Source organism: Dicentrarchus labrax, unplaced genomic scaffold, assembly GCF_905237075.1.
Source record: "Dicentrarchus labrax unplaced genomic scaffold, dlabrax2021, whole genome shotgun sequence".
NCBI lineage: Eukaryota > Metazoa > Chordata > Actinopteri > Moronidae > Dicentrarchus > Dicentrarchus labrax.
In genome coordinates, this window is record NW_026136704.1 from 18,878,223 (window position 1) to 18,904,170 (window position 25,948).

At 44.2% G+C, this 25,948-nt stretch overlaps 1 protein-coding gene across 1 annotated transcript in view; it reads left to right on the forward strand.

The window, feature by feature from the left end:
- The first annotated feature begins 1,768 nt into the window (after positions 1-1,768).
- The window catches only part of kmt2a (lysine (K)-specific methyltransferase 2A), a 40,726-nt gene continuing 16,546 nt past the window's right edge, over positions 1,769-25,948 (forward strand). The window contains 16 exon segments of the mRNA XM_051397865.1: positions 1,769-1,807; positions 1,810-2,088; positions 11,640-11,712; positions 11,842-15,194; positions 15,854-16,031; positions 17,540-17,768; positions 17,890-18,658; positions 18,866-19,102; positions 19,234-19,380; positions 20,892-20,990; positions 21,272-21,392; positions 21,958-22,071; positions 22,318-22,502; positions 22,743-22,919; positions 23,300-23,410; positions 23,729-23,802. Of these exon segments, the coding sequence (XP_051253825.1) occupies positions 1,769-1,807; positions 1,810-2,088; positions 11,640-11,712; positions 11,842-15,194; positions 15,854-16,031; positions 17,540-17,768; positions 17,890-18,658; positions 18,866-19,102; positions 19,234-19,380; positions 20,892-20,990; positions 21,272-21,392; positions 21,958-22,071; positions 22,318-22,502; positions 22,743-22,919; positions 23,300-23,410; positions 23,729-23,802 (6,185 nt within the window).

The window sequence follows — 25,948 nt, forward strand, 5'->3', positions numbered from 1 at the left end:
GGTGGCACCGGCACAAGCTGTACACTACATCACATTCACGCTGACACACACATCTGGAATCTTGGTCAATACGTGGAACGGTGATGTGAGTTCGATATCTGATATGTGAATGAGGTCCCAACTCTAGTTGTTGGGCTGATATCGTAAATCTTGGGATTCTTAAAGCTTTAACCATAACAAGAGATGTCAGCCTAAATAGAGAACTTCTTTTATACCAATTTAATTAACTTAAATATATATATAAATAAATATCTTTGAGTACAACTTCACATTTTGACTACATTTTATCTAATTTCCACTTTTTTAAAAACTTATTTTCTTTTTTTACTCTCTTTTTATTAAGTTGTAATGTAAACAAACACTCTCATAGAGCTTTGAGGAGAAGCCAAATCTCTTCTGTGAAGCAGAATTATAGCAGAGTTGATATTCTAACAATAACCCATAAGCAAATTAAAACTTAATTTCATTGTTTTTCATTACAGCTTAATAAGGACCAAATTGATAAAACAGAACATAATAAATGTCAATGTAAGTTCTGAAAAAAGTATAATGTTATAATTGTTATTTGTGGTAAAAACTAGACAATGTGCTGGTGAGTGCTGAAAACAAGTACATTTAGTGTTTTACACATATTTGTTGGGAGTGGGAAACTATCTTGACATCACCCACTGGTTTGTGGGATAACGTTTTGAAGCCTTGAGTTTAGCGTTGTGGTCATCGCCAGGACAGTTTGTCAAAGCCAGCAGAGGTGACGTACTAAGAGTTGAGCTGCTCTCATTGGCTGTGCAGTTTCGGTTCGTCCATAGCAGGAAACAATGACAGCTCACTTGGTCACACATAATCTCGTATTACAGCTAAACAGTACACTAAAATATGTTTTTAGGTGAGAAATCTTAATTCATATTCGACCAGCACAATCACAAGGTAAGCACATGTAAAAGCATACCCTGCTTTATTGTATATTTTACTCTAAACTGGACCATAATTTACAAAATGAACATCATGCTGTATGGAAGAAGACATAAAACTAGCGACTGAGATCATAAACTCATTAGGAAACTGTTTACTGAGCTTATAAATCCAGTGAGAAGTCGGGTCACTTGTCCATAAGAGCACATGGTTATTGGTGTGTTATTACAGCACATGGAGGCTCCCCCTGCTGGCCAATACACAGAATGCAGGTTTAACACACCTCACAGACCCGGAAGCTCTGATCAGTAAATAAACACCCAATCGTGGAGACTTTGGATACCGAAAAACCCGATATCTGGTCACCATAGTTTGGCTCATGGTTGTCTGACCAAGCTCTCATGTGCCCCCCCCCAATAGAAAATAAGTGCCCACCCCACTTCTACACTAGTCTTTCCTCAGGTGCGGATTAATTTGCTCCGCCCCTGCCTTAACACATAAATACAGGTAACTACTCCAACATGCTCCCTTGCTTTTTCACACGAACTCCTGCGGTAATGTTGGAGTTTCTGACAGCAGCAAATATAAAAAATAACAATAAAACAATAAAAACTCATCACTTTTATTACTCGTTAAAGAAAACCCACGCTACAAACTAACACTCTTGCTCCTTCCTTGTGATTCAAGTGCGAGCCTCCTTTCCCGGGCAAAGCCCCTGAACCTGATTTGGATTCAGCCATGCCGAGCCTGAATAGGGCCGCTGACAAAATGCATTGTCGAGGTTTCTTCGGTTCCGCCCCGCAACATGCATAACGATGTGTCGGCCAGTGAGAGCGGAGCGCTGTGGTAGAGGTTGTTTATGTGGAGTGCTGGGTTAGGGTTCCGCCCACCGAGGTATCTCTGATCGCAGGGCAGACAGGCAGAGAGTGTAAAATGGCGCACAGCTGTCGGTGGCGGTTCCCAGCTCGGCCCGGAGGGAGCAGCAACTCCGGTACCGGGAGGAGAGCGGGCCGAATCAGGGTTACTGCCTCTCTGCGGAGTGTCTCTGGAGCCCACCCCAACGCAGCTGGGCTCGGACCCGGGTTTGATGCTGCACTACAGGTCTCTTCGGTCATCGGGAGCAACCTGCAGAAATTCCGTGATGTTTTGGGGGAATCGAGTGACTCGAGCAGCGGGGAGGTAAGCACAGGAACCGGGACAGGAGCAGCCCCCCTTCCTGATGGGTGAACCGGGTTACCGCTGCAGAGCTCCGTCTCTCTCTCTCCCTCTCTCAGATGAGGAGCTAGCGGGCACTTCTCCACCTTCACCACCCCCCCCCCAAACAAAAAAAAACCTTGATCATCTTTCTCCTCTTCCTCACCTAAAGTGTGGCTGCGAGCAAACTTGTCGTTTCCACAGGATGCTCCGTTAACTTTGTGGTCTGTGTGTGTGTGTGTGTGTGTGTGTGTGTGTGTGTGTGTGTGTGTGTGTGTGTGTGTGGCCCTTAATCTCCATAGTAACGTGTTATAACGTTAAACAAGAAGTTAGAAAACAAGACGATGTAATGGTTGTAAAGTTTTCCTCCGGCTCGGTGGTGGTGTCTGAGGACAGTGCTGGATGAACTGGTGCTAACGTTAGTGTGTGTGCTAAACCCGATCCAAACACAGTATGTAGAGATATTATATATGTTTATATGTAGCCTGGGGTTGTGTTGTTAATTAAACAAACACACAGTCGACACACAGGCTGACTAATGTGTCGCTACACTCTGTAAATAACCCGTAACAACTGGTTTACTAGTGAAGCTACCTGACATTAGCTCGAATATGATGCTCTGATATTCATGTTCATCAACACACAGTTAAAAGTTATCGTCCCGTCTGGGGGTTAATATTTATTCTCCTGCGTTAAAAATGTGCATTTAAGCATCTGTGTTTCCCAGCCGGACGTTTCCTCTCGGTGTTAGCAGCGTGAGAGCTTCGAGAGGAGCTGAAATATGTTTGAAAACAAGACATGTCAACATATGAAGCAGACGAGGAGCACACACACACAGTGTTGTGTCCTGCAACTGAGCTAACGTGAACTTAGCGTCTGTCTGCAACGCCTCAGATTAACAGAAACAGAGTAAAAAGAAATAAAGAGCTGCTCGTTATTCACTTTAGTCGCTTCCAGATATATATGTGTATATATATGTGTGTGTTAGATAATCGTTTGGCTACTAAATGATCTTCTTATTCTCAAGCTGAGCTCAAGGGGCTAGCTGTTAGCATTGAGGTGTCAACCCTCCAGCGAGGCTAACACACAGTTAGCTGATTGGTTAGCTCGCAGGCTAGCTGTCTACATCCACACACATACAAACTACACCGTTATTATCCGGTTGTAACGTTAAAGTTGCATGTTTTTTGCTCGGCGGGCTGCTGTGTTCACCCTCGACCCTGCACATCGCCACACGGCGGGTTAAAGCATTTGTAGCTGAAGTTGAAGGAGCTCGTACACTAAACTAAAATCATTACCATTGCTATCTAGTGTTAAGCTAGGACAGCTACCATGCTACGCACTACGCCACGCTAGCCATCGGGGCTATTGCTGATGCATAGGAAAATGGGAGGTGGACATGTTTTTCCCCCCCTTCTCTACACAAGCTAGTATAATATCGTGTTTATACTGCTCGGAGGTGACTCTGTTTGTACCACTCGTGTTTATATCGAAGCGCCAATAACTGTGTATCGATAATGTTTGAGGGTCTGATTTCGCTTCGTGTTTTTTTTTATTTATTTTTTTTTTTAATATCAGAGCAGCGAGACTTGCTAGTGACAGTGTGCACGCAGGGCTGGCTACAATAACAACGAGCCCCTTCTTGACGGACCGTGTGATGTGGGGGTGTGTTCGCCTTAGCGAACTACCATCTTCCTTCTTCATGATGAGCAGCATGCGTTCATTGCAGTGGGAGTACACTGAGTGGGGATGTTTACCACCAGCTCCAGAGCTCCTGGTCTGAGCACATAGGCAATGATGATTTAGTTGAAGCACAGCAGTGTTAGCTGTGTTTATTTTCTTATTATTATGAATACATGTATGGATTTTTACATATATTTTGAGTCGTGTTTTGAAGCTTTATAATGGCTCCTGTTATAGTGGAGCATTGTAGAGTATTGGAAGAGGGTTCATGATATTCTGGGGGAACATTTTATTTTATTTTGAACTATATTTGTGAGCAAATCCCTTTATTAAGTAACTAGGAATCCCTCTGACCCTTTGCTCTCAAAAGACTCCCAATAATTGAAAGTATAACAGTGTTTTGGATGTGTGCAGACAGAATGGACCATTAAACCCCTGTGGAACTTGAATTACATGGAAAGAGCGAACACAGCATGGTGTTTTCATTGATTTTGAGGTACATTTGTACTTTCAATCACTGGTTAATGGTGTTGTGGAGAAACACATATTTTTTTCTGAAATATCAGTCTTGTGTTCAAATGGCTTTTTAAGCTTTTTGAGTCTCTCCCACTCTTATGCTGAGGGTCTGATGACAGTATTTGGAATATGAAGAGATAAATCCCAATGCAGCTCAGATTGTGGACACAGCAATATTTTACATATTTGTGCTTTGTATCACAGCTTTATGATATTCTGGAGGAACCTTTTATGTGAAACAAACACAAAACAACATCCTTACAGGAAAAAGGATCTTTTTCTGTAATTCAGAGCCCCGCTTTCCTCTACTACGGTGAATGAAAACATAGCAGTATTTGGGATGTGTGGAGACAGATTGGACCATTAAATCCCCATGGAACCTGAAGTCTATGGATGTTGCGGACACAGCATGGTGATTTCATTGAGCAGCAGTGTTACTGCCTGTCTGGCCAGACCGGGGCAGGATTGTTCAGGCTCACTGCAGCCTGCTGAGCTCACAGGGCGACCCTGAACAGAGCGCCAGCCGGACACTTGGCCACCCCTCCTTCCTCCATCGAGGCAGAAAGACCCAAATCCACTTCAGACACACACAACCCCGTCTGAGAGGCAGAGCAACTTTTCTTCTGACAGCTGCCACTTTGGAATGGATTACTAAGCCTATTGGGGTGGCTCAAAAGGGTGCTTGTTGGCTGTTGCTGTCCAAATGAAGGCATTTGTTAGCTTTTGTGTGTGTGTGTGTAGGGAATTCATTTTCTTGATCCGGCCAAATTTCCGTTGCTTATTTTGGTGCTGAGTGAGGTGCATGTTGACTTTTTTTAAATATATAAATGGATGACCTTATCACCCCCCCGCCACCACAACCTCAACCCAAACCTCACTATCCACCTAATCAGACTTTGCATAATTTTCCCCTTTTTTGTTTCTGGGTCCATTATATCTTGCCGTCTGCTGCATCCATTACACTCACATGTTATTACCAATGTTTAATCATTCATACAAAAGTGCAGCTGAATAGATGTATCAACCTAAATGTCTCTTTGCCTCACCGGTTTGAGAGAAATAGTGTGTTTGAGCGGAAGGGGCTTCAGTCCAGCAGGTGTTTGGCCTATTTAAATGGAAGACAACCCCCCCTCACCACCCCATCCTCCCCCCACCCCCCCCACCCGCTTACCCATCCCCGAGACAGCGTGTGGATTGGAGCAGGAAGCTTTGTGTCTGCTTTTATTCTAGCACTCACAAAGTGCGGGCAGCTGAAAGAGCACAGGCAGGGATATCAAAGGGTGCAGGGCGACCCCCCCTCCTCCCAACGGGACAACGCTGGGAGGAGAATTAGTCACAGACCCTCCCATCCATGGCTTTATTCTGCTACAGCAGAATGCTTTCGGAGTTGCCTGACTGGGAGAAAGGCGGCAATTGTGTCGTCTTACTCTTTGTGTGTGTGTGTGTGTGTGTGTGTGTGTGTGTGTGTGGTAGGGGTGTCCCTCAGACTTTATGTCCCTTATTGCACTCAGTCAGGAGTAGGCGTGTCTTCTTTGTCTTTATTTTGATTAGAAGTTCAATGCATGCTCCCTGCTTGGGTGGGTAAGAGGGGGTGTGTGTCTGTGGGTGCCTGCCAGCTTGTGTGAGTGTTTATATGTGTGTGTGTGTGTGTGTGTGTGTGTGTGTGTGTGTGTGTGTGTGTGTGTGAGTGAGAGAGAGAGACACCAGGCGCACGTGCCAATCAGTCTGTTTGTCTTTGTCCACTGACTGTCTTCGTCTCCTTACGTGCGAGGTGTAGGAAGAGGAGGCATGTTGCTCCAGAAAGTGTTTGTTTTGGTCTGCGTGCTGTCGAGCAAATGTGAAACAGTTGCACTTAGTGTTGTTGGGACACTTGGAAAAACAAATGTCCACCTTTTGCTTGGGGTTGACAGAGGTCACAAGGCAGCACCACTGTGTAATTCACTCTGGTGGAGGAAACAAGATGTTTTAATTGATGACTAAGACCAGAACTTCTAAGATTTTTCACTGTCCACTGATATGACTCACACTTACTCACACTCAGTTTTGTACACTTAACCATATTTGCAGTTCCTGGAATTCCTCTCTGGCCTTTTTAAAGAGATGTGTCATCACAGGGGTCGTATGGGAGCATGAGCTCATCACAGATTTACATTCCAGTAAGGGATGAGGCATATTGTCTGTATGGTTAATCCAAGAGCAAAGCTTCCTGCAATGTGTCAGGAAAATGTTGTTTTCTGACGAGCAGGGAGGAATCTCCTCTTAAGAGGTGTTCACTAGCATCAAACTGGCTGTCAGGGTTCTAATTTGATAACTCACATCTATTTAACATCCCTCCCCTCAGTCGTGAGTCCCATTCCTGTCCTCCTTTCCCTCCTCATTACTTGTAACTGATGTTTTCCTGTCTTAAAGTGGATGACTTCTGGCTTTAAACTCAGATTATTTATCTTTCTAGTTCTTTAATTTCAAATGTGATCGCATATGTTGCACCTAATGCAGAGCCTCTAATAGTTGCATTTAATGTTATGGGGGTGCTTGTGATGTTGAATTTATGCTTGTTTGAAGTTTGCACTCATTGTATCTTGCAAACAGGGACAATATATAAGAGTGTGGGTGAGCCACTTGTCTCATAACTGCACCGAGGAGCATGAACTACGTGCATACTTGTCAAACCAATACCAGAAAAAGTATCAGTTGGTTAAATTGTATGCGTTGGTGTAGTTTGCAGTATTGTAATACATCAATGTGTGGTACCACTTGCAGTAAGCAGTTGGAGACTATGACTATGATTTGAGTTTAACATGTAATCTATCTGTGAGAAGTAATACCTTTTTTAGGGGTTTTGGTGAGCTTTGAAGTACAACTTTGAGGACAACATGACACAGATTTGTAACATGAGTAATAAACTACCTAATAATAAGATCTTGATGACAGTCGTCATTGTGCTTTTTGCTAAATATGGTATCTTTCTTATCAGTACTGTGTGTCGTCAAACTGCTCCTTGAAAGGACCATACCTTTTGAGTTTTAGTGGACCAGTGTGTAGGATTTAGTGGCATCTAGCGGTGTATTTGCGGAGTGGATCACACTCAATTCAATCCCCTTCCAAAAACTATGGTGGCTGCAAAACACATGAAAAAAAACTCCCAAAATGTTGGCAGCACTAGCTTCAACTTTCAGACTGGAGGTAAATCTAGGTCTAGCCTTTGTACTGTCATCCACTTATCAACCTACTTACCATTACTTATTACCGTGTTATGTGAACAGCCTACTGCTTCCTTAATGATGCCGGTGAATGTAAATAGCTATTGCAAATTAGTTGCATATCAAGATAATTTCTAGTGGACATGGTTGACTGATCAAGATAAGAGTTTTTTTTCTTTTTTCTTTTTGTTTGTGAACTTGTTCTTTTATCCGCTTCCGTTATTTGGTCTGTTTTTACTCCACTGATTCCACCAAGTTATGAGCCTTTTGTGATGCATTACAGCTTTTATGAGCACCTGCAGGCTAGAACTGTGTGCTTAAACTCTCACTAATGACAACGAACATTGGTGGTTAGAATTAATCCTGTTAATGTTAGTCTGTGGTTCCATAATCAAGTAATCAAGGTATCAAGGAATGTATTCATCATTGTACAAAACAAGGCTGTATAACGAAATTAAGGTTTGTAGTTCCTTCATGCTACATACATTCAAAGTCATAGAATAACAAAAAAAGATAAGTAAAATAAGATACATATATATAGTTATTTATATACGTATATATATATGGTCTGCCTGTCGTGTGCTGATCCAGGATGTTGATGGAGCAGGTCTCTCTAAAGATGTGGGTACAACAGGCTTTGATTTCCCATTGTTTGGCCAGCCTGAGTCCCATTTCTTCCAAAAACTGGACAAGGATCAGCCTTAAGTCCAAGCCTATCTGGCTTTCTTCCCTCTACAACAGCACCCGCTGTGGTGGAGCTGGTCCTGTCCGGTTGATCTGGCTGGTGGATTGTGCTCTTTAATCCATATCCCACCTTTTCTTTTCTGATTTGAGGGTTGAAGAAGCTAGCCTTCTGTTTGCAGCATCTGAACATGCAGCCATAGTCTGAATCTTCTGAATTCAGTCGTTTTGAACAATTTGGCTCAGACCCAATCAGATATCATTCAATGACATTTTCAGCAAGCAATTTTTGTTTTGAAGGAGCTACCGGTCGCTGCATCTTCACACGCAGCCACTAATTCAAAATGAAGATGCGTTTCAGAAAGCTACTTGAAGGGCAAAGAATGGCTTTTCTGATTAAAACCTGCTTTATACCCTGCCTGGGAAACTGGTGCCTAATCTGGGCTGCAGATTGTCTATAGCCAGTTAGATTTCTTTTAAATGCTGTCTTGAAAGGCACCAAAAGTCCCATTAGCTTTCTCAGTGTGCAAAAGTGTAGTCAAAATGATACAGAGCTATATATCTCAAAGCAAATTCACATCCGTCTCATAACTTTCAGGGACTGTCCCTAGCACGTGGAAATGCTAATGTTGCTTCCACAATGAATCAGATTGGTTTCCTGTCTTTTAGTGTTTTATATCAGGTGATTTATGCGTTGAACAGTTAGATGAGATGTGACGGCCCAGGAGGAAGTAAAACTGCTCAGGTTTTCATGGTGACAGCAAAAGCCAGCAAAGATGAAGAACTTGAACGTTCTTCAAAACATTCTCGTGCTCGGCTGAAGAGATGAAATAGAAAGGAGAAAAGGGCAATTCAGGTCTCGGGCAGGCACGGTAGCACATGAACTTTACCTTGCTAGACTACTACCGTGTTTGTTTACTTCTTGAAGTTACCTCCCTGTGCCTGCCCTACTACTGAGCTCACGGTGAGCCTTGTGTTTCGCACGCTGCTGCTCTGTGCTCGACAGCCAGTGGGCGGGAAGCGAGCGAGCGAGCAATGAGTGAGTGACTGAATGTGTTTGGGAGCATGGCACATAACAGGAGTAAGGGGGAGGAAAGGGGAGCCTTGTTGTGTGTGGGAGGCCTGTTTAGATTGGGATTTGGCAAGCTTCTGCATGAGCATGTTGATACCCCAAACCCCTTTCATCGTTAGTGCTCCCAAGAGACGACTGCGCTCCCTCTGTTGTTGATGGTGCATGTGGTCAAGATGCTGCTTCCATGTCTCTTTTTCTCTCCTCTTCACCCTCCTCCCACAGCCCTCCTCCTTTTCTCACTCTTGTTTTGCTTGCTAGCCTTGCCTGTGCTCCCCTCCCCCGCATATTCCCTCCTATGTTCTGCTTGTTTACATCTTGTTGTGCAGTTCATGCGCAGGGTGTGTTGGTTGTTTTTTTTTTTTTTTCTAAACCTGCGTATGTGCGGCTGACCGATCAGGAGGTACACGTGCGCATGTATGAGTGCGCGTGTGCATGAACCTGTGCCGTCCGCTCTATGCACTTGCCTCTAGAAAAAAGCGTGTTGTGATGTCATTGACTGCTACTCGCACTCTCACAGCGAGTCAGAGCCGTCCGTTGGTACTCCGCCCCCCTTGGCTCTGCAACAACACCAACCAAGAGCAGCATCTTGCTCAGAGAGGAGAGGATGCTGGTATTACTGTGAGGAGAAGGGAAGAGGAGAGAGACTGAAAGAGGAGAGAGAAGCGTAAGGAGTGTAAGGACATGAAGAGTGGAGGATGCTCAGACTAGTATTGCCTGCCAGGATAAACAGCAGTATTGACTGTCTGTTATTGTTGTTTGTTTATATGCAGAACAGATGAAAGAGACAGTTTTGTAGCACACATTAGTGGGTTTTATAATTTTTAATTAGATTCCACAGTGTGTTTTTCTGACGCATTAGGTATCAGTTATTCACATTGTGATGTGTCTAGCTGTTAGCTGGTGCAAATTAGTTTGCATGTAGTCATGACAATGTGAACACATTTGTGTGGACTACACTTGGATAGCAGCTGCTCTATAAACTGGGCCAATGAGACTTCAACTGCATCCCCACACGCTGCTATAAATAAACATGATGAAATGACATACTCACCTCCACTCTTAAACACACACACTGATTGGAAGAAGTAGTGGCACACAGAGGATACTGAAGATGTTAATCATCCTCTAGTGATTCCTATGTTGCGCCTCTCAAGGCTTAACTGAGGCATGAGAGGAAAGATTGATGCACAGTCTGTACATATTATATTTACAGTTGCATATATCATTTCTTGAACCACCACCATTGGAATTGAGTCACAAAGAAGATTAACACGTTTAAGTCAGTAATTCAAATATCAAGTGCAACTTATTTGCTTAGGCCTACCATTGTTTTCCTGAAATATAGTATGTTTTTATTGTTAATCCGCCAGGTTAGTTCTCAAATGCTTTTTCACACATCGTAAGAGCCAGTCACTGACAAATGGGTGATGAGTCTTTGTTAGTGTTTCTTCAATATATTTTTTATCACACTTGTTCTAAAGAAATAACACCTAAATTCCCATTCACACACACACATGTCCAGGAGGAAAACTTTGAGCTCTGTGTTTCAGTGAGACTCACTGTGCATGTGATGCGGTCTTGTTAAATGTTAAAATGTTGAATGTTGAGTGTTACTTTTTTCAAAATTGGAGTATAAAAGCTTGTTAACCATGTGATGAATGAAATTTGCTATAGACCTTCATGGTGCCTAGAGGATGACTGCTAATGTCATGCTAAAGACTGATGAACGTTTATCCATGGCTAAGATAAGCTCCATCTGACATGGTTTGAAATGGTCACTGTACATATGATAAACCCTTTACATTTATGTAATAACATGGCCTTTCCTCTGGTATCACCTTCACGCTACACTTAAACTGGTGTGTAATGAGCATTATAACCTCACAGGGCTGCTCACGTGGTTACAAGTATAGGCTTCCTCTTCTTTTGTGTTTCTTTTCTCTAACTGCCTTTCTAGCTGTCTATGACAAACCACCTTAGTATTTAACGTTTCCTCAGGCAGCAGGAAGACTTTGCTGATGTGTTAGTCACCCAGTAAGCTTGGGTTGTTTGCAATTCAGACTGTCTGTTGTGGTTTGAGCCTTCTCCAACTGCAGGCATGGCATCCCAAAAACCAGAGAAACATGTGAGTACCAGAGTAAGCCAGCAGGCGAGAGTGAGATTGAGGAAATCATTCTAGCCTTGAGGTATCATCTGAGTCTGACTTCAAAAATGACTCAAGTGTTGCACATCTAGGCCAACTGACAATTATTTACCACGTTGGATGGTGTAAATTTTGACCTGATAACCAAGCATTCCTCCTTCTCTGTATTTTAGCATCCCAGTTGTAATGTAAGGTACAATCGTATGGTCACAAAAGATTGATTCATTTTCTGTTTTTGTAGGAAGAAGAGTTTGGAGGATTTGGAACGGTTGCTGAGCAGAAAAGAATACAGAGCCCTTCAACAGTGTCTTCAGGTAAAGTTACTGAAAAGTAATTCTATACTGTTCATCAGGGACTTTACTAGTGTCTTGTGATATAGGTTGTCTATATCTAATGCTTCTTGCTAACTAAATGTTCTCTGTCTTGTGCTCTGATTTTATCAGTGGGCCCACCCTTACCAGAAAAGAAACCCAGAGGCCGTCCCCCACGGGCCCTGACTGCCCAGAAAGCTGCTGCAAGTCTACCTTCTCCATCCTCTCTTCCCTCCCTCACACAGGCGAAACCTGAGGGCCCTGAAAGGCCGGCAGAGAAGGTGAAAAGACTGCCTGGGAGGCCACCTGGCACCGGGGAGAAAAGAAGAGGTCGACCCCCATCTTCAAGTAGCAAGAAAGCTTGGAGTACAGGCAGCCATGCAGCAGGGGAGGACAGTAGACATGTTGGGTCTGAGCTGGGCATTGACACAGAGGAGGACAAGGACAGAAAGGGCGCCAAGAGGACGCCACTGGGCTCTGCTCAGCCACATGACACTGAGGCAAAGCTTCCCAAAGGTGGGCGAGGTGAATCCAAAGTTACCAGCCTGAAGAGGCTGAGAGCGACTAAACTCGCCCCTCTCAAGTCACGGCTCAAGACTTTGCCTGGTGTTCCCCGGCGCAGACGTGGGCGACCGCCCTCAGCTGAGCGACTTAAAGCTGAGGCAGCGGCGGCTGCTGCTGCTGCTGCTGCTGCTGCTGCACAGCTGTCTACCTCCATTGAATGTGGGGATGGGAAAAATAAGGCCTTTAGGGTCAGAGGGGGGGATAGAGGCACAGAAGCACACACTCCGCAGCAGCCTATGCTGAGGAATATGGATGGTGCTGAGGACCAGGACTCTTCCAATCCACCTGCCTCCCCGTCTCCCTCCAAGCCAGGCAAGACAGTGGGCCTCAGAAAAAGCCCTCGCCATAGAAAGCCTGTCAGAATTGTCCCCTCTTCTAAACGCACTGATGCAACCATAGCCAAACAGCTGCTGCAGCGTGCTAAGAAAGGAGCACAGAAGCGACTGGAGAAAGAAGCTGTAGCCATCGGGGGCAGTGGGGCAGGAACCATTGAAGCTGGCATCAGGAAGACCCAACTGAAGAATATCAGGCAGTTCATCATGCCTGTGGTCAGCACTGTCTCCCTTCGCATTATCAAAACCCCCAAGCGCTTCATTGAAGATGAGGGCAGCTTTGGAACCCCACCGCCACATATGAAGATGGCACGGATAGAAACAACCCCCTCATCTGTCTCCACATCTGCCCAACCCACCTCCACCACCTCCTCTTGCCCCTCTCCCGTACTGGTCTCCTCTACATCTGCTGTTACCAGCACTGGCAACACTGCTCCGATAGACTCCCTCCCTCCTCCTCCACCTCCTGCCCCTACCCCCAGCGTGACATCAACAGCTGCCAGCCTGCTCAACAGCAACACCAACAGCGCCGCCAACGGGCGATTTAGCAGTAGCGCGGCATCTTGCGGCTCGAGTGCTATGTCGCAGCTCTCCTCTGCAGAGTCTTCCAGGTCCAGCAGCCCTAGCTTGGATGACTCATCATGCGACTCCCAGGCTTCTGAGGCCACACAGGCTTTGTCAGAGCCAGAGGATCACTCTCCGTCCTCGCAGGGAGAGAGGGAGACCAACCTGTTACACAGCTCACGGCCTCCCTCTCCACCCTCTGAGCCAGAGCCAGAGCACGTGTTGGCAGAGAGGAATCGACGAGGCCGGAGAGGACAGGGGGTCGGCCGGGGAAGCCAGAGGGTGAGAGAGACTCTAACCACTGGGGGTAAAAAGCCTATCATCAGCCCACCAACAGGAGTGCTGATGTCCTCCTCTACACTTGTAAATTCCCAACAAGCTTCATCCACAGCCTCATCCTCTTCTTCACCTCCACCTCCCCCTCTTCTAACCCCTCCACAGCCTCCCCAGTCTGCTTCCTCCAATACAGCTGCTATCAGTGAACACCACCCACAGTCGTCGTGGATGTCTCACCCCATCCCTCCGTTCCTTTCTGGACCGTCAGTGCTGTCCAGCTTGTCAGACAAACGAAGCCGCTCAATTTTGAGAGAGCCCACCTTCCGCTGGACGTCCCTGTCCCACCCTGAACAGCAGTACTTTTCTTCAGCTAAATATGCCAAGGAAGGCCTCATCCGCAAGCCCATATTTGACAACTTCCGTCCTCCCCCTCTCACAGCTGAAGACGTGGGGCTGTTGCCCCAAGGTCTTAGTGGAGCAGGGGGAGCTGCTCCAGTTGCTTTCCCAGCACCAGGCAGCGGAGCAGGAAAAGGGACTCGTCTGTTTGCCCCTCTTCACACGCACACACACCACCAACATGCTTCTTCATCCCGCTTTGATGCACCACTCCAGAAGCGCAGCCCGTTGCTTCGTGCTCCGCGCTTTACACCCAGCGAGGCCCACTCTCGGATTTTTGAGTCTGTTACCCTGCAGTCATCTTCTGGAAGCAGCCCTGGCTCTCTCTCCCCACACCAGACGTCCTCTAGCTCCAGCAGAACCTCGCGACGCAGGAGACGGGTGGTCTCGGGAATACCGCGTGGCCATCCACGGTCTCCTTCCCATTCAATGACCAGACGCAGCAGCCAAATGGGAGGCCCGATATCTGTGGGGAAAGGCTCCTCTGAGATGTCTGTTCTGACAGGCTCTGTCTCCAGTAGTAACCCCAGCTCTTTGCCAGGGGTTTCTGCAAGTCCACTAGCCACTAGTGCCTTAATTTCTCCACCTTTCAGCACCTTCACCACCGTATCCCTGGGTCTGGCCTCACAAGGGACACCTGACAGCAGGAGAGGGTCAGCTGGAAACCCACCTCCTTTGTCAACTACATCATCCTCTTCTTCCCCACTTTTCCCTCTCTTTCCTTCCAGTGCCCAGGACACGGGGCGAGGAGCTGGGAAAGGAGGTAAAGAAAAAAGCTTGTCAGCTCCCCAGGAACCTGCTCCAAAGGAAAAAGAAAGGGATTCTGAGAAAAACAGAGAGAAAGAGAAGGAGAATAAGAGGGAAGGGAGGAAGGATTTGGAGAAAAGAAGTAAGGTTTCTACGCCAGATGGCTCCCCCAATGCACCTTCCAGCCTGTTTACAGTTGATGGGAGGGACTCAGAAGATACTCTTTCATCTATTGCTCCCAAAAAGGCTCCAGGGAGAAAAAAATTAACATCAATTGACATAGTTTCTGACACTGCTTCCCCAGAGGTGCGTGGGGTCCATTCCACTGTTCCCATGTCCATTGCTAAAGGGCGTATATCTAAGAAAGGCAGACCCCCTGAGAAAGGAGCAGAGATTGAGGATGGGGAAAAGGAGAAAGAGAAACAAAGTGCTCCTAGCCAGCAGACAGCAAGCCTTCCAGGGCAGCCAGGCAGAGAACAGCTCGCTGTCTCCTCTATTGTCTCAGAGACTGACAAGCGGGTTGTTGGACTACTGAAGAAGGCCAAAGCTCAGCTCTTCGAGATCAAGAAGAGTAAGCTGAAGCCCGCAGACCAGACCAAGGTCCAGGTCAGTTTTTCCTTTCATGTCTTGCCTTCACAGTTGAGTTGTGTCTGCTCAACAAAAATCTTCTGTTTCTCTCATTCTCATTATATAGCCACAAGCAAGTGACTTTGACATGATGCTATGAATATTTGCTATAAATAGAAATCTGTGTTTGTACTCAAAGTGTAACTTGATAATGGGAAAGTCCCACAGAGAGTGTTCCTTATGGGGAATTCTGTTAGCCTCATACATTATGCAAAAAGCAGCACTGGCTGAGTTTTTGAAAGTATTGTAACAGAATATACTCCCCTGTCCTCCTTCTGTTAATTTAAAGACAAGATTATTATTCATTGCACGTTGTCAAGAGAAAAATCCCGTCCCAATTTAGCTCATCATAGCCTCGGCCCAACTTCTAGTATTGACAGTACCTGCCCCCCCCTTCCTCTGCCACCGCATCAGCTTCATCTTTATTATATATATCATTTTCCTGAGATAAGAGTTATATTCGGTTTTGTGAAACATACACAAAAAATGACTTAACCCTCTAAGGACATAAGCAACATCCTAAAATGTCAGCCTGTTGCATTTGTGCTGGTGTGTCATTGTCTGTGCAGTTGTTATTATTATGAAGCATGCTCTTCAATGCTCTTCTTCTTTTTATGGCGATGTGTTGTTGTGAGTAGGGTCAAGAGAGCGACTCGTCAGAGGCTTCAGTCCGTGGTCCACGCATCAAGCATGTATGTCGTCGTGCAGCTGTGGCTCTTGGTCGTAATCGGGCTGTGTTCCCTGACGACATGCCCACACTTAGTGCCTTGCCCTGGGAGGAGAGAGAGAAGATCCTATCTTCCATGGGGAACGATGGTGAGGAACACTCAACTTACCTTTCATTTAAACTGCATGTGGATTACAACCTGGCTGCTAAAGTTTATTGACTCAATGAGATGTTTATTGACTAAGTGGAGTTGTTAATATGAATGATAATACACAGCCTGAGCATGGTAATGGACAGAATTGCCAGATGTTATAGTTCAACAGGTCAGTAGGTCACATGTATACATATACCTTTTAACTTATTATTTTAATGAAAGCAGCTCAGGGGGAAAACACTGACGATGAATTCATAAAGCTGAAAACCTAAGCAGGCTTCTTATCTGGTCAGCTGGACCAAACGCCAAAGAGCTGTTTCTATCAATTAAAGGCAATATAAAAGTCCCCAAAAATATTTAAAAAAGGTGATATCTAACAGGTTTGGCTGTAGGTACTGTAGGTACTAAGCTAGCTGGCCCAATGTTTGCAGCTTCCATTAGAGCAGATAAAAACAAAGTTTAATCCCTTCCTCACATGTTTGCTCTTGTGTTGGAGGTTTTTGAAAGACAACAAGAAAGACACCAACCTCTGAACTTCTGAGACACTCACTAATGCTCTCAAACATGTAGACAAATCCAAAGCTTGACAGTCCTGCAGCGCCTGGTGACAGCTACTATGCTATGTTTGGATAGTTGCTGCTCGCAAGAGGGGTTTAGCAAAAGGTCAATTGAGCGTTATTCATGACACAACATCTCTGAGTCCTGAAAAAGTTCTGCAGCATACAGTGATGACAGACTAATCATGAGCGCAGAGAAATCCAGTCATCAATGAGAGCACAAGTACACAGTGAAGTGATGATGAAAGTTTGGCTGCCTTGTTCCTGTTATTTTGACTGCTTTCATGGCATGTCAGAACATGAGAATTTTTGTGAGGCTGGAGGACCTGATGTCAGCGACAGATCAATAGCTCAGTTATATCATTCCCATGTTTGCCTGGTCGTTCAATCTGAGAACATCTGTGTTTTGACATCTCATATTATTTTATGTGCGATATAAGGGAAATATTTAAATGTATTTTACGGATAGGGCTGCGCAGTTAATCGAAAATATTATCGAAATTGGAATATGGTCAAGTGCAATATCCAAATCACAGAAGCTGCAATTTTTTGATAAAAGTAAAATGGCATTATATTGAAGTACTATAGTGCTGCGGAGATACCCTGGCCTACAAATCTTGTTTTCCAGAAACATGTTTGTTTGGTACAGATCCCAACAAATGTCATCATTTTGTTTTTGGTTTTTTTTATGCAAAAATGTTCCCATTAATCATGAATCCTAACACCATTGTAATATCTGACATGTATGTCACTATTTTAAAAAGAGCCTTAGTCCAATGTTTACATTTTTTTTACAATATTGTAAATTTGTGATTCTTAAGTGTGCTTAACAACAATGTGCAAAGGACTTCTGTTCAATGTCTTAAACCCTGGTGAGTCGAGTAAATACTATACCACTGTGTGTCAGTAATGATGACTTCTATCTATGATGTGTCTTCTTTTTCAGATAAGTCATCAGTAGCAGGCTCCGAGGAGGCAGAGCCTCAGTCCCCTCCCATAAAGCCAAGGGAGACGCGGCAAAAGGCCGTACAAGAAGCTCCCCCCAAGAAGGGACGTCGGTCGCGACGCTGTGGCCAATGCTCAGGCTGCCAAGTTCCAGAAGATTGTGGTGTCTGTACCAACTGTCTCGACAAGCCTAAATTTGGAGGACGAAACATTAAGAAGCAGTGCTGCAAGTAAGTTTTAGCTGATGAGCTGTTTACTGCAATAGATTATTGTAATTCTTTAGTAAGTACTGAGTAAAATTTCATAACAATTACATTTTTAAATACATTTTTTGTGTGTCATTGTCTACAGGATGAGGAAGTGTCAGAACTTGCAGTGGATGCCTTCAAAGATGTTTCTTCAGAAGCAAGGCAAAGGCAAGAAAGACAAGAAAAAGAACAAGTTGGCTGAGAAAAAGGAGGGTCTCAATCCGGTAAAAGGACCTATCTCAGAGTCGGGCCCTAAACCCGCTCCTGCACTACCGAAGGAGGAGCCTCCCCGCAAAAAGAGTGAAACTCCTCCGCTGAAGGTGGGAGAGGAGAAGTCAAGACAGCAACCGACGTCAAAGCAATCATCTCCAGCCCTTGCATCTTCCCCCACCCCGGTCGAACCCCCTCAGTCAGTCACAGCCCAGAGTCAGTCTCCAGCCCTGACGCCAGACACCAAACAGCTCTCCGTCATGAGCAGTGTCACCAGTAAGAAAGGACACAAACCACAGCTGTCTGTACCAACATCCTCCTCCTCATCGTCATCCTCCTCTTCCACTTCATCATCTTCTTCATCCTCATCATCTTCCTCCCCGTCATCTTCAGCCCAGAATTCCCCCTCCCAGTCTTCGCAATCTCATCACCAACCATCGCAGCAGCAGCAGCAGCAACGGCCTCTTACCAGTCAGACACCCTCAAAAAAAGATGCTTCACCCAAGATTCCTTTGAGCGAGCCCAAGAAGAAGCCCCAGCAGCACTCATCGCAACAGCAGAGCATAACTACAACTATTTCAGAAACAGCTGAATCAAAACCGTTGAAGAAACCAACTTCTCGCTCTGTTCCTCCATCTCCTAAACAGAGACCAAAAGACAAGGTAAAGGCTCCTCCACACTGCCTACCTGAGAAGCATGTGTGTGTAAGAAGTAGTAAATGTGTTAGCTTTATCCTATTGCTTTTTATTTTTTTTATTTCCACATAATTCTCATCAAAGCTTTAGATGCTCACTGTATAGACCAGCTATAATGTCTGATATTCACACTCCTTCTCATTCACTCTCCTTTTGTCTGATGAACACGAGAAGCCGCTGACCGCTAAACCCCCCAGCAGCAGTACTTTAAACTGGCTGAGCACTCCCTCGACTAGGGGCCAGACGAAGTCCAGAGCTCCCTGCGACGGAGTGCATCGTATCAGAGTGGATTTCAAGAGGGACCATGATGTTGAGAAGGTGTGGGAGGCTGGCGGCCTCAGCCTGCTCACCTCTGTGCCTGTCACACCCAGGGTGCTCTGCTTCTTGTGTGCAAGCAGCGGAAACGTTGAGGTAAAGAAATTATTATTATCTTGCTTTTAAATTCCTTCTCCTTTTCCCTTTTATTCTAACAGCCTCTTTCTATCTTTCTTCCACTACCTTCCCTCTGTGTTTTTTGTCTCTCTCTTTCTCTCCGTCCGTAGTTTGTCTTCTGCCAGGTATGCTGTGAACCGTTCCATCTCTTTTGCCTGGGGGAATCAGAGCGCCCTCTCCAGGAGCAGTTTGAGAACTGGTGTTGTCGACGATGCAGATTCTGCCAGGCCTGTGGACACCAGCACCAGAAAACTAAAGTAAGCCTTTCAGTACAGTTCTGTTAATTTTAAAGCTGTACACAAAAGAAGCTTAGTAAAGAGTGACAGTTTGTAAGCGCTGGCGAATCTTCCCTAGAAAGGAGCTTGCTAGTCATGCCAACAGACAGCACTTAATCAGCTTCTTGGATTCCTGCCATGATTTTATTATTTCACTCAAGTCCTGTGTAAAATAGGCATGGTGTGAGCTTTGTATGGCTGTCAATTATGTATACACATATTTGGTCTAGGCAACACAATCAGATGCCTGTTGGATTGTTTTGTCCTACATGTTAATAAGTTGTATAAATTTGGTGGTTAGTAAAAAACCAGCAGATTATCTGGATGCTAAGGAACTAGATTTTCTTGGAACTAGAAATAAATCTTTCCCTAAAGGGTATTAAGTCATTTATTACTTTGACTGGCTTTTATCTGTGACTGAAGGACTGCCTCAACAGCAGCAGGTCTGTGTGATTGCACAACAGAGCACGGCCTTGAGAGCCTCAAATCTCAGCTTCTTATGAGGCTACTGAAATTTCAAACTGCTGCTGATACATCAGATCTTGCATAATCTGAAATCCTTCTTAAAGGTGCCCTTTGGAGTTTTCTTGTAAACCAACAAAGTTTCTGTTGACAGTCAGTATTTCTGACATTTTTTCACATTTCTATAGCCTTAAGGTTTAGCAAACATGTTGAGTGGATTTCCTTCCTCAAAAAAATATTTGCAAAGCCCAATTTCTCAAAACGTTTGAAGGCTGCATTGTTGACATCCATGTTGCTAGCGGTCTTCTTCCCTGCTGCGTTTCTAGCTCTAGATCAGTGGAATAGTGTGAAACAGAAATGTGTATCACATCACTTCAATGTAAATGCATGTACAACAGGGGTGACATGTTAGTGGTCAAAAACTCCACAGGGTGCCTTAAATGCATCTTTACCATCAACACTGTTGCATTGCCAGACAAATAGAGAGTGGAAGCCTCATGAAACAGTTGTTAACTTGTCATGGATTTGTATTTTTAGTATGGTTTCAAGTATAGTTTGGTTTGCAAAGGAAAAAAAGTTCTGCAGCATAGCTGTATGTGTAGGCTGATCATGTTGACCTAAAGCCACAGAAAAGACAGTATGCATTTGCCACTTAAGTGGCTGTCTACAAACCCTGCCAAGCACAGCTCTATACAGCTCACACTGTTGCTGCATAGTAATGCTCTTGATAATGATGTTCATTCATCCCTGAAGCCCCTTATAAATGTGCCCCTCAATAAATCTGTAACTAAACTGTAGTTCTCTACATAAAACTGATCATTTTATAAAAACACTGTAATGTTGCATCAAACTTGTTCATTCATTCATTTCCAAACAACACTGATTGGCTAACATGAACACTACCAAGTGACATATTTGTATCTAATTTGCTGTGAACAGCACTGTGTTGTTTGATGGGCGTTAAAAAATTTAATGTTGCTTCGTTTGATATGTAAATGATCTAATCTCACTTTTGGCCTCTGCCACTGTAGCAGCAGCTGCTAGAGTGCGATAAGTGCCGTAACAGCTATCACCCGGAGTGCCTGGGTCCCAACCACCCTACCAGACCTACCAAGAAGAAGAGAGTCTGGGTATGGATACACACCATCTTCCTTTCGACTCCTTCCCACCTTCTCACCTTTATGTTACTGTAACAGTCTCACCAGTGCATGACCAAACTTTAACATTATCACACATTCTTACCTCTCCTTTTGTTCACACATTCGTCCTGATCTCACGATTGTGCTACATAGATTCATGGGACCCTCTCGCAGGCAGTGTCTACGAAAACACCATTCCTACTCTTTACACAACTACTTGCAGGTTTCTTCCATGTAGTCACCACCTTGTTTTATGTGTTCTTTCTTTTTAGGTTTGCACCAAGTGTGTGCGCTGTAAGAGTTGTGGAGCCACTAAACCCGGGAAGTCCTGGGATGCCCAGTGGTCACATGACTTCTCCATGTGTCATGACTGTGCCAAACTCTTTGCTAAAGGTAGGTTATAAGCATGAGGAGCCCAAAAATTAATCGATGTATATACACCACTGGTATTCTTTGTGAGATGAAAGGAAACAACCTGACTGTGCCAGATGGTTTATTACAGACAACCATCCAGAAAGTTGTAGTTGAGAACCTTTCAGAACATACTTGATAGGTGATTGGATGAACAATCTTTTTGTCATCATGTATCATACGCAAACTTCAACCAGTCAGTTCAATGAACCATGTAATGTAGTCAGCAAAAAGTTAGTTTCTACCAAGAAAAGCCTTCAGTGCCTTTCTTTGCTCCACATACAGTGAAAAAATGCTCTCCAGTTCTGATATAACGGCCCACCACCGTAGCTGCCAGTACTTCCTCAAAGGACGCTGGTCCGGTACCACTGTAGTACCCACTGTAGAACCACAAACGCATAGATTGAAGCCTGTCAAGATGGATTGTTGTGTGATTTTTGTGATCGCACGAGTTCAGGTGCCTCACAAGGTTACAAAGGAGATTTCTGACCTGTAATTTGAAACCTTAGTTTAACCTCACTTTACCTGTTACCATCCCCTCTCTCAGGAAACTTCTGCCCACTGTGTGATAAGTGTTATGATGACGATGACTACGACAGCAAGATGATGGAGTGCGGCCGCTGCAAGCACTGGGTTCACGCTAAGTGTGAGAATCTGACAGGTCAGTAGGCCAAGAGAAGGTAGACAATCATATAAAAAAAAACAAGTTTACTGTGTGTTCCTCACAAGTAGAACCCTGTATTTAGTGTTCAGCATCACTTGTTGCATTTTCCTTGTCAGTCGTCAGTGTGTGTGCAGCTGACTGACAGGCTGTCCTGTGAGTGCTGTCATTTTGATAAGACAGTGAAAGACGGTAAACCTAATAATGGGAGCAATAATGACCTGTCATCTTTCGCCTGTCATCCAGATGAAATGTATGAGCTGCTATCAAAGCTGCCAGAGAGCGTTGCCTACACGTGTACCAAATGTACCGAACACCATCCAGCCGAGTGGAGGACAGCGCTGGAGAGGGAGCTTCAGGGCTGCGTTCGCCACGTCCTCACTGCACTTCTCAACTCACGCACATCATCACACCTGTTACGCTACAGACAGGTCAGATACACAAACCGTGGCTTCTTCTTCTACTGTGGTTTCAGTACATATTGCTGTAAATTGGAGATGATTTTCATTCATTCTTTTAGTTGTAGTGTACCTTACTTTATTATGGTGCTGCACTCCTGAATACAGAGTAAACACTGGAGGATACACACACATATTCAAGTTCCAACCACAGCTAAATGAACACAATGGTGAGATCTTTACTTAGTGTGTAACTCTCTCGCTTTGGGGCAGGCGGTGAAGCCTCCAGAGCTGAATCCAGAGACAGAGGAGAGTCTTCCTTCCCGTCGTTCCCCGGAGGGACCAGATCCTCCGGTCCTGACAGAAGTCACCCCTGCACCTCCTAGTGACTCCCCTCCAGACCTGGAGTCTGTTGAGAAAAAGATGGATCAAGGTCGCTATAATTCAGTGGTAAGGATCTTTTTTTGTCTTTTAAGCAATTGTCTCTGCTAAGAAGGGTGTATATTTTCTATATTTTAGTCAAAAGGAGGTTATGTATGTACATTTGCTGTATGTATATGAGCGGATGGGAGGGATCTTTGCAAGCTAACAGGGCTAAATATTTGCTAAACATGAGAAAGTCTATTTGCCACAAGCTGTTCAGAGCAGTCTGTATTTAAAATAATTGTTGTATTCTATGTGTCCCTGTCTCTTGAACCCGTGGTGTGCCCTGTGCTGTATAATTAACAGAGGCAGCTACTGTAATGACCTTTCCACCAAAGTTCATCGGCACTTCACAGTTTTTACAATTACTCTCTGCGTGTGTGCGTCTGTTATCATTTCTCTCCCAGCTGGAGTTCAGTGATGACATTGTGCGAATAATTCAGACGGCCATCAATGGCGACGGTGGCCAGCCTGAGAGCAGGAAAGCCAACAGTATGGTCAAGTCTTTTTTCATTCGGGTAAGTACACATCACATCAGTCCACTAAAAACACAAGAAAATGCATTTCACAGGTACCCACAGATTTCAGTGACAGTAGCGTACTTGTACCCATTTTATTTGTTGTTGTCTGGTGCCATATTCTTTCCAACACACATATAAACACATATTAATGATTGTGTTATTATTACACATATAGTAGTATCATGGTCAAGATGACATCAAGCTAGGACCCTTCTGTTAAGCTACAGTTTCACTACCATTTTACCCCAGATGTAGGTTTGTGCAAGTGCTTTAGTAGTGTGATATACACACTTCATTGAATGTTTTCTGTTTCAGCAAATGGACCGAATCTTCCCATGGTTCAAGGTGAAAGAGTCCAGGTTCTGGGAAAGGCAAAACGTCTCTGCCAAGTAAGTGTCTATCGCACTGTAGTCAATACCAGAGGTTGTACCTATTACATAGTGTTCAGTGTACAGTATCCAACTGTTCTGAGTAACTCATTACAGTTATGTAAGCCATGATTTATCTTTACCAGCTGGTTCTAGATTACTTTTGCAGTGTTATGATGTAATTGTTTGAAAATGAAGTAGATTTATGGACTAACCGTAGCAATTTTCATACCAATTTTGTTGTGAGTTTGCAAGTACAGCCATACAATCAGGCAAAAGTACTGGACAAGAAGTTAAAACGTAAGCTCCAACTAATGTGAACAAAGTCTGAAAGTCAATATTTAAGCAACACCCCCTAGCAGGAGGTGCTCTCATTCTATATAGTAGTGTGTGATGTGCCTATATTTTCTATACTTGTAGCGCAAGTTATGTTTGTAATTACAGAGAAGAAAATTCGAAATGTAATACTCCTGTAATGTGAACCCGTCCAAAGAGCTTGGAGAAGAACTGCAGTTTTCAAGAACTTTAGGCCTATAATTATTGAAAGGAGAAGTAAGATGTGGTTCCTCTGGCAGGAGCTGTACCATCATCTGAGGGAACCAGAAAGCAGTGAACTAATATTTATAAAATGTGTGGGCTGACTGTAAAATTAGTGCAAATAACAGCCAAGGGGCAAGATCAGGATTTCATATGATAGTCAGTTTATCTTTTTGAGTGACTAAGTTATGTCATGTTTAGTTTTGGGAATGACAACTTAAACATTTTTTCGGCCATGACTTCAAACACCAAAAGAGACCCTTTTAACAATTTAATAAATTGGCGACTGAGTGGAGTAGATCAGTGAAGTGGCTTTCTTTCACCATGGCTTATCTCAGGACAGTGACTGTGATTAAAGGTCCCAGTCATGTAATGAAATTGATTCTAGAGTTTCTCTGATTTAATGAGCCCAGTGGAGAGCTTAGTGGTGAATGTAAGTGGATAATAGATGATTGAAGGCTGATACAATGTCACTGATTGATGTGATTATCAAGATAGTCAGCATCTATATTTCTGTGTGCTGTATTTATTGACTAGAGAATTAGGGATCAATGAAATGAACTTCCCTTCGCTGTAGTTCAGTTTGACTAAAGGTTGCAACAGATGATCAGCGATAAAACTGCTCTGCACTAGCTCTGCCATTGTTTTCTCCTGGGGAGAGCTGTGACACCCAACTAGGTGGAGGCAATTCCTGTGGCGGGGAACGCCACCCAAAATTGCCACAAGCTTAAACTTCAGATTATTTCAACTTTGACCTCGATTGCTGCTGACCTTTTAGAGCCCAACCAGTGACAGAACAGTAAGGTTAGACAGTGATGGAAGAAATGTACCTCTTCTCTCTTAATAACACATTAAACACTTTGTCAATAGGCATTTAATTTACAATCTTAGCTAGGATAGCTATATAAAAAGTCAGTGACTAGCTCAGCAACAATTAATCTCATCATGTTGTTAAGTAGAAATCCTGATTTGACTTCGCGTCTGTTTTGTGCCCAACCTCGTGGTGAGCGAAGAGCACATCTCTTACTATATGAAGGCAGCTGAAGCATGTGAGCAGTTACCTGAAACCTATTTATGGGGAACAGCAGATATTGATCAGAGCACATGCCTTTCTATCAATGGAAATAATGAAATTATCCTATTGAATAATTGATGTTGTTTAGAGAGATAACAGGCTAATCGTCTGACATCATTTGAAGGATTAGCTCAAAACTCATAGCCACTTTCTTCACTTTGTAAATGAATTCTGCGGTTTTGCTGCGCTGCACATTGTAAAGCGCACTCATTCACACTCACTCACTCACTCACTCATCAACTCTCTCACTTATATTCTGCTCTCAGCTTTCCCAGACCATTTATTCTGCCTATAAATGGCCTCCAGGCATCGTGGGAGGCAAACCGTAACAGTTTCACATTTCACTTGAAGGCTCTTTGATAGATATTTGTGGTCTAATTGTGGTTTACTTGTCAGTTTGGTCTTTTGCGTTATGTATCAGTGCTCCAGTCCAGGAAACCAACCATCCATCCAGTGGATCCTGTGGCCATCGTTGGTTGGAGTCCTGTGTATATGTCTGTGCTGGCATACTAAATATGAGACTTCTCATCTCACCAGTTCCCCGGCCTTGCTTGA